Genomic DNA, 16,139 nt, shown 5'->3' on the forward strand with positions numbered 1-16,139 from the left:
CAGATGTACACTTCCAGTGGACAGTGATCAGGAGTCAAACCCATGGTCAGTTCCTCCTTTGCTCCCACTATTAAGAGTACAACTGCAATGCCCCTACTACTGCCCCATCAGAGACCTGTAACTGAGCAGAGTCTGGTAATGGCACCATGGACACTCACAGACTGCATGGCACTGCTGCTGTCTGGGCAACATCCCTGAAGGATCAGGAAGCGTCCTCCTTCGTCTCTATGGATCTTTCTGGTGCATATTCGTCTGCAGCCGAGATACCAAGCAGGTGAGCAGCTTCCAGTTGGCAGCCAATATTGTCACTGCCGACAGGAAAGATGCCTCCAATTAGCACAGCGAGATTGACAGCTCAGCTGTTCATAAGGAGGTTGTACTCCAACAGGGAGCTGCAGCTAACTGCAGCACTCTTTCCAATGGGTAATAGGCCATCGTGAAAGAAAATGGAGTCATGCAGCAATCAAGGACACAAATTTTTGAAATGTTCCTTATAATTCACTTGACATTCATTTTGTACTTGTAAATGTTATCTTAAGATGAATACATCCTCAAAAAAGTAGGAACTGTGGGTTCTTTCACCTCTGGGACCTGGGTTCAAATCCAGCCCAGATTGGTGGGATAACAATTACCCTCTGGGGCCTGGGTTCAAATCCAGCCCAGATTGGTGGGATAATATGTTCCCTCTGGCTGCCAGAATCCTCTGTGAAATGAGTTTCGCCAATTTAATGAACACAGACGTACAGGAAAAAACTCTACCCAAGCTGGAAATGCTGGCTAAAACATCTCTTACCTCAATGAGCACAAATTAAGAAAAACTACAAACAATTTAACCCTGTAACTATGAATTGATCATAAAATTCAAGACGAGGAGAAATGAAACTTACCAGTGCTGCCACAGGTGAGGAGACAGATTCCAGAAACATTTTCACATATTTGTACTAGACAATAAAAACAATCGTTACTATACAAGGAGACACTTTCTGCAAAGTGACAAAAGCCTTGTGAATTAAGTTTCTCCATTCAAAAAAACAGCATTGAAATTGATGGCATTACCTACCAAACAATTGAAAGCCGCTGCATTAGAAGAACCTGCAAATCGAAGGCCCATCGCCATACAGGCACCAGCAATAATGTTGATATGAGCTTGGCTGTAAGGTCATTATGAGAATAGAGTTCAAATTATTCAGAGGATGAGCAACAATTTATTCACATACATTATTTTATTGTTAGAATCAATTACTTTTTGACAGGGTGGTGGGTGTGAAGGAGCTTCATGCTCTGAAATAACTAACCGACTAAGTTCTAAAAATAATAATTTCAGTCCCCATGTTTTCTGGCAACTTGTTACCAATGCTGATGGTGGTGGGGAGATCAGGCTACCATTGATACTTGAAGACTGACATTGCAACTTCTGCTGGTCAGGTGTTGGGTCAAAAGGGAAAGGATCTAACCACCTGTGTGGTTCAACCATATGGATAACAGGTGGAAGCAGGTCAGCATGTTCAGCTATCCCAACTGGTATTGGGTGGCTGGAAGGATGGGGTAGGAGAATGGAAAAGCATTGGCCCAAAGGTTACATGAAGCATCGATGTCAGGAATTCTGAATTTGGGAAACTGCATCTTAAACAGTCAGGTGCCCACTGCTTATTAATTGAGGTGGAGTGTAGTGTCTTTTATCCACAGATTGTCTGTGCTGGGATGAGGGAGCAGTACCACAGGACATTTTTGGTGCCAATATCATCACCCTCTATAAGAACAAGGGTGACTGCGGTGACTGCAACAACTACCATGGAATCTCCCTGCTCAGCATGGTGGGGAAAGTCTTCACTCGAGTCGTTTTAAACAGACTCCAGAAGCTGGCTGAGCGTGTCTACCCTGAGGCACAGTGCGACTTTCGAGCAGAGAGATCCACCATTTACATGCTGTTCTCCTTTCGCCAGCTACAGGAGAAATGCCGCGAACAGATGCCCCTCTACGTTGCTTTCATAGATCTCACCAAAGCCTTGACCACGTCAGCAGACGTGGTCTCTTGAGACTACTAGCAAAGAACGGAGGTCCTCCAAAGCGACTAAGCATCATTACCTCATTCCATGACAATATGAAAGGCACAATTCAGCATAGCACTGCCTCATCAGACCCCTTTCCTATCCTGAGTGGCGTGAAACAGGGCTGTGTTCTCACACCTACACGGTTTGGGATCTTCTTCTCACTGTTGCTCTCACATGCATTCAAGTCTGCAGAAGAAGGAATTTTCCTCCACACATGATCAGATGGCAGGTTGTTCAACCTTGCCCGTCTTAGAGCGAAGACCAAAGTACAGAAGGTCATGATCAGGGAACTCCTCTTTGCTGACAATGCTGCATTAACATCTCACACAGAAGACAGTCTTCAGAGACTCATCGATAGGATTGCGGCTGCCTGCAACGAATTTGGCCTAACCATCAGCCTCAAGAAAATAATCATCATGGGACAGAACGTCAGAAATGCTCCATCCATCAATATCAGCGACCACACTCTGGAATTGGTTCAAGAGTTCACCTACCTCGGCTCAACTATCACCAGTAACCTGTCTCTCGATGCAGAAAACAACAGGTGCATGAGAAAGGTTTCCACTGCTATGTCCAGACTGGCCAAGAGAGTGTGGGAAAATGGCGCACTGACACAAAACACAAAATTCCAAATATTTCAAGCCTGTGTCCTCAGTACCTTGCTCTACGGCAGCGAGGCCTGGACAACGTATGTCAGCCAAGAGCGACGTCTCAATTAATTCCATCTTCGCTGCCTCCGGAGAATCCTTGGCATCAGGTGGCAGGACCGTATCTCCAAGGCAGAAGTCCTCGAGGCGGCCAACACCCCCAGCTTATACACACTACTGAGCCAGCGGCGCTCGAGATGGCTTGGCCATGTGAGCCGCATGGAAGATGGCAGGATCCCCAAGGACACATTGTACAGCGAGCTCGTCACTGGTATTAGACCCACCAGCCGTCCATGTCTCCCCTTTAAAGACATCTGCAAACGCGACATGAAGTCCTGTGACATTGACCACAAGTTGTGGGAGTCGATTGCCAGTGATCGCCAGAGCTGGCGGACAGCCATAAAGGTGGGGCTTAAAGAGTGGCGAGTGCAAGAGACTTAGCAGTTGGCAGGAAAAAAGACAGAAGTGCAAGGAGAGAGCCAACTGTGTAACAGCCCCGACAACCAATTTTACCTGCAGCGCCTGTGGAAGAGTCTGTCACTCTAGAATTGGCCTTTATAGCCACTCCAGGTGCTGCTCCACAAACCACTGACCACCTCTAGGCGCTTACCCATTGTCTCTCGAGACAAGGAGGCCAAAGAAGAAGAAGAAATGGCTTTATGCCATATTTAACAAGTGACAAATAATTGGGGGGAAATAATTAAAATTTGCATTTTAGCCTGATAGGAAACTGACGGAAAAATCGAGATATAGGTTTTATAGATAATGGAAAATGATCTGAATGGGTGTAGGTCTGTAGGCAAAAATGTGGACAACATTCCAAACTTCTGTGGTGATATCCCTTCCAAACTTGAAATTTATAAAGCTAGGGATATTGTCTGATTAAACTGGTCATGTTTACATTTGCTTCTAACAAGTGCATACTTTCAGCCTACAAAGCAATTTCACAGGTAAAATACTTCATTATATTTTAAATCATTACTTCTTTATAACCATTACAAACAGCAAATTAGTTGAAATTGTGCTGTGTGAGATTAGTTAACTACTGCAATGGTGCACAACATAATTTGAAACTGAAAGATGAAAATAATGCAGGCTTCATCTAAAGAGGAGTGTTCCTTTTCAAAAACTTTTTACCTTTCATTCAACTCAATTTACTGACTAGTATTTCCTTTTCTATTTTTGTTCTATCAGTTACTCTATATCACTATCCGATACTTGCAGTTCAGACTGATATGGTTGAATCATACCAGGAATTTCTTCCTCTGAATAATTTGACACAAAATCACCTCCATCCTCCCCTGTCAAAACACTTCAGCAAACTGATACACACACTTTCAGAAAATCACTCTCAGTTCTAATCTCAGGGGTGTTTAGAAAAGAAACTCAAATAAAGTGGGACGTGTAAAATGATACAAAAGTGTCATTTTACACCTTTTTGATTAAAAAAATCACCTTTCATTTCAGTTTTTATGCTGATGACAAGTAAGTTCAGGTTGTTGTCAGCAAGCAATTCCTTAACCAAGAGCAACTGACGCCTGGAACAATTTTCCAAGTGGTATAGTAGAGGCAAGAACTCCAGAATGGGTCAAAAGACAGGTGCTGTGCTGGTTTCAATGGAAGAATGAGTTAGATGGGCTGAAAGTTCTCCCACACCCGAGATACTGAGAACTGGCTGCATACCACAGATCATTTCTTTTGCTCGTGACATACTTTGTAAACCATGTTTGTGGAATTTTCACAAATAAAAGACTTGCATTTATATATAGAGAAACACAGTTAATGTTTCAGGTCTGATGAAAGGTCACAGACCTGAAACGTTAACACTGTTGCTCTCTCCACAGATGCTGCTTGACCTGCTGAGTATATCCAGTGTTTTGTTTTTATTTCAGATTTCCAGCATCCACAGTATTTTGCTTTTATATTATTGCATTTATGTAGCATAGGCTGCAACCTCAAGATGTCCCGGTGTACTTTACAGCCAATGAAGTGCTTTTGAAGTGTAGTCACTGTTGTAATGTAGGAAATGTGGCATCAAATTCGTGCACAACAAAGTCCCACGAACAGTCATATGATGATGATCAGCTGATCTGTTTGAATGCTGTTGGTTAAGGAATAAATATAGGCTGGCACACCGGGGTGAACTTCACCACACCACCCCCCCAAAACACCCCCAACAGTACAGACGCCCTCAGTCCTGTACTGTTGTGCCAGCCTAGATGATGTGCCCAAGTCTCTGGAGTGGACATCAACCCAAAACCTGCTGACAGTTAAATTTTTTTTTAAAAAGAGAAAAGCCTAAATTTAAACTTACCGCATGGTTTGCAAGTCAACATCTTCTGGTACTTGCCCGTCCATTGTGTTTAATGATGCATTGTTCTGTCTAACAATCTATAAAAATAAAAGTGGCAAGTAAAAGTTTTAATTGGAGGATAAGGATGGAACAGCATCACGTGAATGGAGCCAAACCTCTTTTATAATGGAAATGTTAAATTCCACAATTAAATTTCAACGCCTTAGGATTAAAAATTACTGCTGCATTCAGGAGACATCTAGTCCAGAAGACACATCATTTTTGCTTGCTCAGTTTATCAGATACTTAGACTTTGTAAAGCAAAACACATTATCCTGACACCAACACTCAAGAAGCTCAACACCATTCAGGACAAAGCAGCCTAGTTGATCAACATCCCATCCACCACCAACATTCACTCCCTCCACCACCGTCGCACAGTGGCAGCAGTGTGTACCATCTACAAGATGCACTGCAGCAATTTGCCAAGACTCCCTTGACAGAACCTTCCAAACCCTAACTCTAGGGTTCCAAACTCTTAACAACTGGAAGAAACAAGGCAAGCAGACAGATGGAGCACCTCCTCCAGGCCACACACAATTGTGACTTGGAACTATATCGCCGTTCCTTCACTGTCGCTCGGTCAAAATCCTGGAACTTCCTTCCTAACCGCACTGTGGGTGTACCTGCAGCTGCTCAAGATGGAGGCTCATCACAACCTTCTCGAGGGCAATTGGTTGGGCAATAAATGCTGGCCTAGCCAGCGATGTTCGCATCCCACAAATGCATTTAAAAAAACTCTTTGCTGCATGAGAACAGAGCAATATCTAAAAAGAAAATCTGGAAAAAAAAATCAAAGCTCTGCAGTCCTCCCACATCTAGTTGTGAATTTTCTTTTAATCATCCAGCAGATGTAGGCATTGCTGGCAAGGCCAGCATCTACTGCCCACCCGAATTGTCCTCGACAAGGTGGTGGTGAGCTGCCGCTTGAACCGCTGCAGTCCATCTGGTATAGCTCCACCCACAGTGCTGTTAGGGAGAGTGTTCCAGGATTTTGACGATAGTGAAGGAACGGAAATATATTTCCGAGTCAGGATGGTGTGCGAATTGGAGGAGAACTTGCAGGTGTTGGTGTTCCCATGTGCCTGTTGCCCTTGTTCTACCAAGTAGTAGAGGTCGCAGGTTTGGAAGGTGTTGTCGAAGGAGCCTTGGTGAGTCGCTGCAGTGCATCTTGTAGATGGTACACATTGCTGCCACTGTGCACCAAAGGTGTCGGGAGTGAATGTTGAAGGTGGTGGATGGGGTACCAATCAAGCAAGCTGCTTTGTTCCGGACAGTGTTGAGCTTCTTGAGTGTTGTTGGAGCGGCAACCATCCAGGCAAGTGGAAAATATTCCATCACACTCCTCACTTGTGCCTTGTAGATAGTGGACAGGTTTTGGGGAGGTGGTAATGCTGTTGAACATCAAGGGGAGATAGTTAGATTCTCTCTTGTATGATGGTCACTGCCTGGTACATTTGGTGAACGATTAAATACCCAACAGGAGGAGGAGACGCCATCAAAAACCCCGTCCTCAATGATTGTAGACGCGAACACCTCAGTGCAAAAGACAAGGCATTTGCAAACATCAGCCAAAAGTGATAACTGGATGATTCATCTTGGCCTTCTCCCGAGGTCCCTGTCATCATAGATGCCAGTCTTTGATTGCTGCCCTCTTGTGTGACAGGAATGTTACTTACCAATTATTAGCCCAAGCCCCAGGTCTTGCTGCATGTGGACACAGACTGCTTCAGTATCTAAGAAGTCACCAATGGTTCTGAACACTGCAATTATCAGCAAACAATTCGATTCACTCCATGTGATATCAAGAAATGCCCGAGAGCACTAGATACTGCAAGGGCTATGTCCCTGACAATATCCTAGCTGTGCTTCAGAACTAGCTGCTCCTCTAGCCAAGCTGTTCCAGTACAGCTACAATACTGGCATTTTCCTGATAAAGTGGAAAATTATCCAGCTATGTTCTCTCCACTAAAAGCAGGACAAATCCAATCCAGCCAATTACTGCCTCGTCAGTCTACTCTCAATCATCAGTAAAGTGATGAAAGGGGCCAACAACTGTGCCACCAAGCAGCACTTACTCACTAATAACCTGCTCGCAATGCCTGGTTTGGGTTGCTCCAGAACCAGTCAGCTTCAAACCTCATTACAGTCATGGTCCAAACATGGACAAAAAAAGCTGAACTCGAGTCGAGATGGGAGTGACTGCCCTTGACATCAAGGCACCATTCGACCGTGTATTGCATCAAGGAGACCTAGCAAAATTGAAGTCAATGGGAATTAGGGGAAAAATTCTCCAGCAATTGGAGTCACAAAGTAAGATGTTTGTATTTATCGGAGGCCAAACATCTCAGCCCCAGGACATTGCTGCAGGAGTTCCTCATGGTAGTGTCCTAGGCCCAAACGTCTTCAGCTGCTTCATCAATGACATTCCCTGCATCATAAGGTCAGAAGTGGGGATGTTCGCTGATGATTGCACAATGTTCAGCACCATTCGCAACTTCTAGATACTGAAGCAGTCTGTGTTCACATGCAGCTAGACCTGGACAACATTCAGGCTTGGCCTGATAATTTGCAAATAATATTAGCTCCACATAAAAGGCCAGCAATGCCCATCTCAAACAAGAGAATATCTAACCAAATCCCTTGACATTCAACGGTGTTACCATCAATGAATCCCCCACCATCAACATCCTGGGAGGTTAACATTGACCAGGAGGTTAACTGGACCAGCCAGATAAATACTGTGACTATAAGAGCAGGTTCAAGGCTGGACATTCTGTGGTGACTGATTCACCACCTGACTCCCCAAAAGTCTTTCCACCACCTACAAGCCAAAAGTCAGGAGTGTGTTGGAATATGCTCCACTCCCCTGGGTGAGCGTAGCTTCAAAACCATCCAGGACAAAGCAACCCACTCGATCCGCACCCCATCCGCTATCTTAAATGTTCACTCCCTCCACCACCGATGCACAGTGGCAGCAGTGTGTACCTTCTACAAGGTGCACTGCAGCAACTCACCAAGGCTCCTTTGACAGCACATTCCAAACCAGCAACCTCTACCACCCAGAAGAACAAAGGCAGCAGATGCATGGGAGTACCATCCAAGTTTCTCACTAAGTCACACACCATTCTGATTGGGAATTATATCGCCGTTCCTTCACTGTCGCTGGGTCAAAATCCTGGAACTCCACCCCCCCCCCCACAATAGCACTGTGGGTATACCTACACTATATGGACTGCAGCAGTTCAAGGCGGCGGCTCACCACCACCTTCTCGAGGGCAATTGGGGATGGGTAATGAATCAAGTCCTTGCCTGCGATGCCCACAGCTGGTGAATGAATAAAAAACAACAAATACTAGAGAAAAAACACAAAGTCTTCAATCTTCCACCATGGTTCCCCATTCTACTCCTGAGCATCAAAGGCTGAAAGAATACTACAGCAAGTGCCTCAGGCACCTGGTGTGGTCGGGATATAATGTTCCCATTGACTAATCTAGGTTCAGTGCTAACTACGTCAGGTTACATGATTTGCATCACACTGATTGACTTCCCAAGGTAACAACAAGGTCAGTTAAAGCAAAGGTCCATCAAAAAAAAAGATAACATCCTTGCCAACAGCACAAAATTCTGGAGGCCAGTAATGATGAAAGCAGGCAAAACAAGGGGGAGGGGGGGAGGCGAGAAAGGGTGGGAGGGGGAGGGAGGGAGAGAAGGGATCGGGGGGGGGGGAGAGAGAGAGAGAGAGAGAGAGAGAGAAGGGATCGGGGAAAGAGAGAGAAGGGGTCAGGGGAGAGGGAGAGAGAGAGAGAGAGAGAGAGCGAGCGAGAGAAGGGGTCGGGGAGAGAGAGAGAGAGAGAAGGGGTCGGGGAGAGAGAGAGAGAGAGAGAAGGGGTCGGGGGAGGGGGAGAGAGAGAGAGAGAGAAGGGATCGTGGAGAGAGAGAGAGAAGGGGTCAGGGGAGGGGGAGAGAGAGAGAGAGAGCGAGAGAAAGGGTCGGGGAGAGAGAGAGACAGAGAGAAGGGGTCGGGGGGGAGAGAGAGAGAGAGAGAAGGGGTCGGGGAGAGCGAGAGAGAGAAGGGGTCGGGAAGAGAGAGAGAGAGAGAGAGAGAAGGGGTCGGGAAGAGAGAGAGAGAGAGAGAGAAGGGGTCAGGGGGGAGAGAGAGAGAGAGAGAGAGAAGGGGTCAGGGGGGAGAGAGAGAGAGAGAGAGAAGGGGTCAGGGGGGAGAGAGAGAGAGAGAGAGAGAAGGGGTCGGGGGGGAGAGAGAGAGGGGGGGTCGCGGGGGGAGAGAGAGAGAGAAGGGGTCGGGGGGAGAGAGAGAGAGAGAGAGAGAGAAGGGGTCAGGGGGGAGAGAGAGAGAGAGAGAGAAGGGGTCGGGGGGAGAGAGAGAGTGAAAGAGGGGGGGGTCGGGGGGAGAGAGAGAGAGAGAGAAGGGGTCGGGGGGGAGAGAGAGAGAGAGAGAGAGAGAGAGAGAAGGGGTCGGGGGGGAGAGAGAGAAAGAGAGAAGGTGTCGGGGAGGAGAGAGACAGAGAGAAGGGGTCGGGGGAGAGAGAGAGAGAGAGAGAGAAGAGGTCGGGGAGAGAGAGAGAGAAAGAGAGAAGAGGTTGGGGGAGAGAGAGAGAAGGGGTTGGGAGGAGAGTGAGTGAGAGAGAGAGAGAGAGAGAGAGATTGAGAAGGGGTCGGGGGGAGAGTGAGAGAAAGAGAAGGGGTCAGGGGGCGAGAGAGAGAAGGGGTCGGTGTGAGAGAAAGAGAGAGAAGGGTTGGGGGAGGGGGAGAGAGAGAGAGAGAAGTGTTGGGGGAGGGGGAGAGAGAGAGAGAGAAGTGTTGGGGGAGGGGGAGAGAGAGAGAGAGAAGGGGCCGGGGGAGAGAGAGAGAGAGAGAAGGGGTCGGGGGAGAGAGAGAGAGAGAGAGAGAGAGAAGGGGTCGAGGGAGAGAGAGAGAGGGGGTCGGGGGAGAGAGAGAAAGAAAGGTCGGGGGGGAGAGAGAGAGAGAAGGGGTCGGGGAGATAAAGAGAAGGGGTCGGGGAGATAAAGAGAAGGGGTCGGGGAGATAAAGAGAAGGGGTCGGGGAGATAAAGAGAAGGGGTCGGGGGGGAGAGAGAGAGAGAAGAGGTTGGGGGAGAGAGAGACAGAAGAGGTCGGGCGAGAGAGAGGACAGAGAAGGGGGCGGGGGAGAGAGAGAAAGAGAGAGAGAGAGAGAGGGGTCGAGGGAGAGAGAGAGAGAGAGAGAAGGGGTCGGGGAGAGAGAGAGAGAGAGAGAGAGAAGGGGTTGGAGGGGAGAGAGTGAGAGAAGGGGTCGGGGGAGAGAGAGAAAGAAAGGTCGGGGGGGAGAGAGAGAGAGAAGGGGTCGGGGAGATAAAGAGAAGGGGTCGGGGAGATAAAGAGAAGGGGTCGGGGAGATAAAGAGAAGGGGTCGGGGGGGAGAGAGAGAGAGAAGAGGTTGGGGGAGAGAGAGACAGAAGAGGTCGGGCGAGAGAGAGGACAGAGAAGGGGGCGGGGGAGAGAGAGAAAGAGAGAGAGAGAGAGAGGGGTCGAGGGAGAGAGAGAGAGAGAGAGAAGGGGTCGGGGAGAGAGAGAGAGAGAGAGAGAGAAGGGGTTGGAGGGGAGAGAGAGAGAGAAGGGGCCGGGGGAGAGTGAGAGAGAGAGAAGGGGCCGGGGGGGGAGAGAGAGAGAGAGAGAGAGAGAGAGAGAGAGAAGGGGTCAAGGGAGAGAGAGAGAGGGGGTCGGGGAGAGAGAGAGAGAAGGGGTCGGGGGGTGAGAGAGAGAGAGAGAGAGAGGGAAGGGGTTGGAGGGGAGAGAGAGAGAGAAGGGGCCGGGGGAGAGAGAGAGTGAGAAGGGGTTGGGGGAGAGAGCGAGACAGAGAGAAGGGGTCGGGGGGGTGAGAGAGAGAGAAAGAAGGGGTCAGGGGGTGAGAGAGAGAGAGAGAGAGAAGGGGTCGGGGGGAAGAGAGAGAGAGAAAGAGAGAGAGAAGGGTCGGGGGAGAGAGAGAGAGAGAGTGAGAGAAGGGGTCGGGGGAGAGAGAGAGAGAGAGAAGGGGTCGGGGGAGAGAGAGAGAGAAGGGGTCGGGGGAGAGAGAGAGAGAGAGAGAGAAGGGATCAGGGAGAGAAAGAGAAGGGGTCAGGAAGAGAAAGAGAAGGGGTTGGGGAGAGAGAGCATGAGGAAAGTCAGGCAGAAAGATGGAAAAGAAGTTAAAGGAGGTTAGGAAAGAAGAGGGGGAAGAGAAAGAGGGAAGCAAAAGGGGAGAAAGATGGAAAGAGAAAGGGAGAATGGAGAGAGAAAATGGGAGTGGGAGAATGGTTGGGGACAAAACAGGAAAGGGTGTGAAAAGGAAAGAAGAAAAAGAAAAGAAACAAGACATTTCAGGGCATTTGCCTATGTTTGAACTCCATATAAGACAGGTTAACTATGAGTCCAACTTTGTGTGATGGGTTTGAGGAATATAAAGCTGATGAATCTCTGAGTTAAACCAGTCAGCGCACAGCATGTCCCACAAACATAAATGTTGGCTGTTAAAAATTGTTCTTAAAATTGTCATCAATATGCACAAGTATGGAACAACTCCAAAATTCTGAGGTCTAGAATTTAGACAACGTATCAATGAGGACCTGAGAATTTATAGAAATGGCATGAATAGAATATTAATTTTCAATCCATAGAGGGAGATTTACATTATTTAAATAATCTCTCTGAGACTCAGTTCACTGGGCAAAAACCACGAGTTTAAAAGTGGTTATGGAAGCTCCTCAGTTCAACTCTCTTGACAGCTGCCTTTGTTCTTCAGGCAGATTCACTTCTAAGCTTTGTCCTGGAATTGCTGTTGTCGATATGATCTCGTCAACGAGAAAATGGAGAAACCTGAACGTGGAGGTGCTCTCCATCCTACTTGGGTGTTGGAAGTCACAAAGTGTCATAGCTGTCTACGTCACTTAACTGAGATCTATCATTGCAAAACTCAGTTACTGTGGGGTTAAAACATTATGCAAACTTTGTAAAATGCCTCATCATATTGATAGGACGGGTCACCAATCACTTTGCCCAAAACTTATTTCTCCACCGACGCAGATTCTTGTTTTTGACAATAAAGGTTGCTCATAATTAGTGAGTCACATCCCAGTGCACCTTAGGGTGCTACGTAATGGAAGAGCAGCACTGAGATTTCCACTCTATGTGGGTGGTCATTAAGCAAAGTAAGAGCTCAGCTACGTGATAAGTAAATAGGGTCATCGGAATCTACTTCAGATGAAATTAAATTGTACAAGCAATGGAAATTGCTTTTAAATACAACAAAATATGACACTGATCCTAAAATAATAAAAGGCCTGTTTATTCCAACGTGTGCCTAAAAACCCCGCATACTGTTTGAAATAAATGTGGAGACAACGTCGAGTTAGATTTCCATTTTCGGTGATGGCAGAACAGGGGCAGGAGTGGATCAGCCGCCCGTCACGTGCTCAGCCAGTTTTACCTTTCAAAGAGTAAATCTGGCAGCTTATCCACTACAACCTGTGTCCCGCCATACCCACAAAGTAAATTCTACTCTAATGAGTCAATAACTGCTGAGTCAAATGGAAAACTTCCTCCAGACGCCTCCTCTGCTTTGGAGGTAGCAAACAGTCGAATCCAGACTTTCCTCTCCGCATTACCAGATACTTAAGCCCCGAATGGTGCTGCTGCTTATTCCATCTCATCACCTTGTGCCATTCAGCCAAGTTCCTTCCCTTCTTCTCGACTGCCAACTGTTCCCAAATAGTAACACAACAACTTTTCTTTTTATTTTCCCATAATATGCCTTCTCCACATAAGTTTTCTGGTTATAATCATGCCCCATCACTTTATCTTTTCTTATGTTGGTGCAGGGACCGTGACATGATTATTCGTACAATTTTTTCACCATTTGTGTGACCATCTCTTTTTAACTGAAAGGAGGAGAACATAATGAGGGATTGCAGTTACATGGATAGACTGGAGAAGCTGGGGCTGTTCACCTTACAGCAAAGAAGGGTAAGAGGAGATTTAATAGACGGGTTTAGATATAGGAAATGAAGAGATAAAGAGAATCAAGAGAACATGATTTAAGGTGATTGGCAGAAGAACTAGAGACGATGGGGAAAACCTTGTTTACACGAGTGGTTAGGATTTGGAATGCACTGCCCGACAGAATGAGGGAAACAGATTCAAAAGTAGCCTTCTAAAGGGAACTAGATAAATAATTGAAGCAGAAAAAAAATTGCAGGGCTACATAGAGCCAAACTGTATTGCTCTTTGAACGAGCCGGCTCAAGTCGATGGGCTGTTTGCCTCCTTCTATGCTGTACTATTCAATTATACTGTAACACACTAAAGGAGATACGATTATCCTTGTTTCACCAACTGTGCACAGCAGCTTTGTGAACCAGCTTACATTACTGAAAAACAAAAGAGATCTGATATGTGACCAGACTAGATAAAACGATTTTATGGAGGCAAGACTCAGAGTTCAAGCAGAAATTAGAACTCAGACATCGCTACCGCCAAAGAAAACAGAACGTAAGAAATAGGAGTAGGCCATTCGGCCCCTCGAGCCTGCTCCACCATTCAATAAGATCATGGCTGATTTGGTGTCTGTCTCAACTCCACTTTTCTGCTTCTCCCCCGTAACTCTCGACTCGCCTATAGTTCAAGAATCTGTCTATCACAGCATTGAATGTATTCAATGATTCAGCCTCCACAGCTCTCTGGGGTAGAGAATTCCAAAGATTCACAACCTTCAGAGAGAAGAAATTCTTAATCTCCACCGTAAATGGGAAACCCCTTGTTCTGAAACTGTGCCCCCTAGTTCTTGATACCCCTACAAGGGGAAACATCCTCAGCATCCACCCTGACAAGTACCCTCAGAATTTTATTTGTTTCAATAAGATCACCTCTCCAGTTCCCTTTTGAATCTGTATCCACCATTCTGTCAGGCAATGCATTCCAAATCCTAACCACTCATGTAAACAATGAGTATAGGCCCAACCTGCTCAACCTTTCCTCACAAGGCAAACCCTTCATCACAGGAATCAATCTAGTGAATCTTCTCTGAACTGCTGCCAATGCATTAAATAAGGAGATCCAAACTGTATGCAGTACTCTTGGTGTGGTCTCACCAACACCCTATACAGCTGTAGCAAGACTTTCCCTACTTTTATACTCCACACCCCTTGCAATAAAGGCCAACATTCCATTTGCCTTCCTAATTACTTGCTGGACCGGCATGCTAACTTTTTGTGTTTTATACAGATACTGCAACATTCTGTAGTCTCCCTTTATTTAAATAATATTTTGCTTTTCTATGCTTCCTACCAAGTGGATAACTGCATATTTTGCCACATTATATTCCATGCCAAATTGTTGCCCATTCACTTAACCTAACTATATCCCCTTGCAGACCTTTGTCCTCACAACTTGCTTTCCCACCTATCTTTGTATCAGCAAATTTGACTACAATACATTTGGTCCCTTCATCCAGTTATTAATATAGATTGCAAATAATTGAGGCCCCAGCACTGATCCATGTGTGCTCGTACTTTCTTCAGAGCCATGGCAAACAACAACTTGCTTTTACATAGCACCTTTAACACAGTAAAGTGTCCTAAAATGCGTCACAGGAGCGTTATCAAACAAAAGTCAACACCGAGGCACATAAGGAGCTATTACGACAGATGACCAAAAGCTTGGCCAAATAAATAGGTTTTAAGGAGCAACTTAAAGAAGGAAAGAGATGCAAGGAAGCAGAGAGGAAATTCCAGAATTTAGGGCCTAGACAGCTGAAGGCATAGCCGCCAATGGTAGAACAATAAAACAGAAATGGTAATAGAGGAAAGTCAACATTGGGGTTTCTCTACACAGAGAATAAAGCAGTTGTGCTTGAGGGCTGGTGCTCACCATTCCTGAGCCATGACCCTCAATAGCTCCATTTTTTAAAAATGAGGTTAGGTTAGACAGCCATATCAGCAGTTTTAGTCAGCTTAAGTGCTATAAGGCCTCAGACTTCCTTATCTAGATTCACCATCAGAATATGAAAGAAAGGTGCAGTTTGCAACCAGCATCTCAAGAAAATATTTTGTTTTTTGCGACCACCCAGCTTAGAGGTTACTGCAGTAGCTAAACAGCTCTCCACCTTCAGGAGAGAGAGCTGGGTAATTGCTGAGCTGAGGAATGCAAATGCAATGATCTACTGAACCTTGTATTCAGCACAACAAACACTGCCATAAATAATAAATCACATTTAAATGAAGCCTTAATATAAAAACAGTACCAAAACACTGCAAAGAAAAATGGATGCCAAACCGAAGGGTTCTTCAGAAAAGAATTTAAAAGAGGGAGGTGGGAAGATGCCTGGGTTTACGGAAAGAACAACAGAATGGGACAGCTCTGAAACACTGCTGTAAGTAGCAGAGTCAATGTGGTGGGGGGTAGAGGGAAGGTGGTGGGGGGGGGGGCGGGGTGTGGTAGAAATGAAAGCACTACATATCAAGCGAAACGAATGGAGAGTTCAGTATTGGTTACAGGTCTGGAGGAGGTCACGAAGTAGAAGGAGCAGGGTCATACTGCAGGAATTTGAAGACAAGGATTTTAAATTTGGGGCTCTGGAGGATTGGGAGCCAATGTCGGTCAATAAGGATTGAGATGACAGGCAAGCTGACTGGTGAGGTACAGGACGCATGATATTTGGTCGATCTGGAGTTTATAGAAGGGGGCAAAAAGTTGGAGTGTTGGAATCTGATGCTAATGAAGATATACAAAAGTTTCTGTGATGGATGGGCTGATGGGTGGAGGTTGGTAATATTATGGAGATGGAAGGAGGCAGTCCTTCTGATGCAGTGAACATGGAAGATGGCTGCTCAGCTCAGGTTTAAAGGTTACAAACAATCTGTTTCAGCCTGAGACAGTGGTCAAGGAAGAGAAGGTACTCAGTGAGGGAGTGGATTTTTAGTGGGGGCAGAAGAGGGATGAGTTCAGTCTTGTCAATGTTAAGCTGGAGGATGTTAAGCCTCCCATCCAAGGTGACATGTCGTATCAACAGTCTGACAGCATAGAGGCAGTTAAGGGATTGAAAAACGTACACTAGAAGT

At 46.2% G+C, this 16,139-nt stretch overlaps 1 protein-coding gene across 3 annotated transcripts in view; it reads right to left on the minus strand.

Annotated features, from left to right (window-relative positions):
• Positions 1 to 16,139, minus strand: part of anapc1 (anaphase promoting complex subunit 1) — a 210,645-nt gene that overhangs the window by 53,102 nt on the left and 141,404 nt on the right. For all 3 annotated transcript variants that reach the window (XM_068027605.1, XM_068027603.1, XM_068027604.1), the window contains exons 35-37: positions 5,013 to 5,089; positions 1,061 to 1,151; positions 888 to 941 (exon numbers count right to left, since the gene is read on the minus strand). In XM_068027605.1, coding sequence (XP_067883706.1) covers positions 888 to 941; positions 1,061 to 1,151; positions 5,013 to 5,089 — 222 coding nt within the window. The remainder of the gene's footprint in view (positions 1 to 887; positions 942 to 1,060; positions 1,152 to 5,012; positions 5,090 to 16,139) is intronic.

The sequence above is a fragment of the Heterodontus francisci genome, chromosome 3 (genome assembly GCF_036365525.1).
Source record: "Heterodontus francisci isolate sHetFra1 chromosome 3, sHetFra1.hap1, whole genome shotgun sequence".
Taxonomy (NCBI): Eukaryota; Metazoa; Chordata; class Chondrichthyes; order Heterodontiformes; family Heterodontidae; genus Heterodontus; species Heterodontus francisci.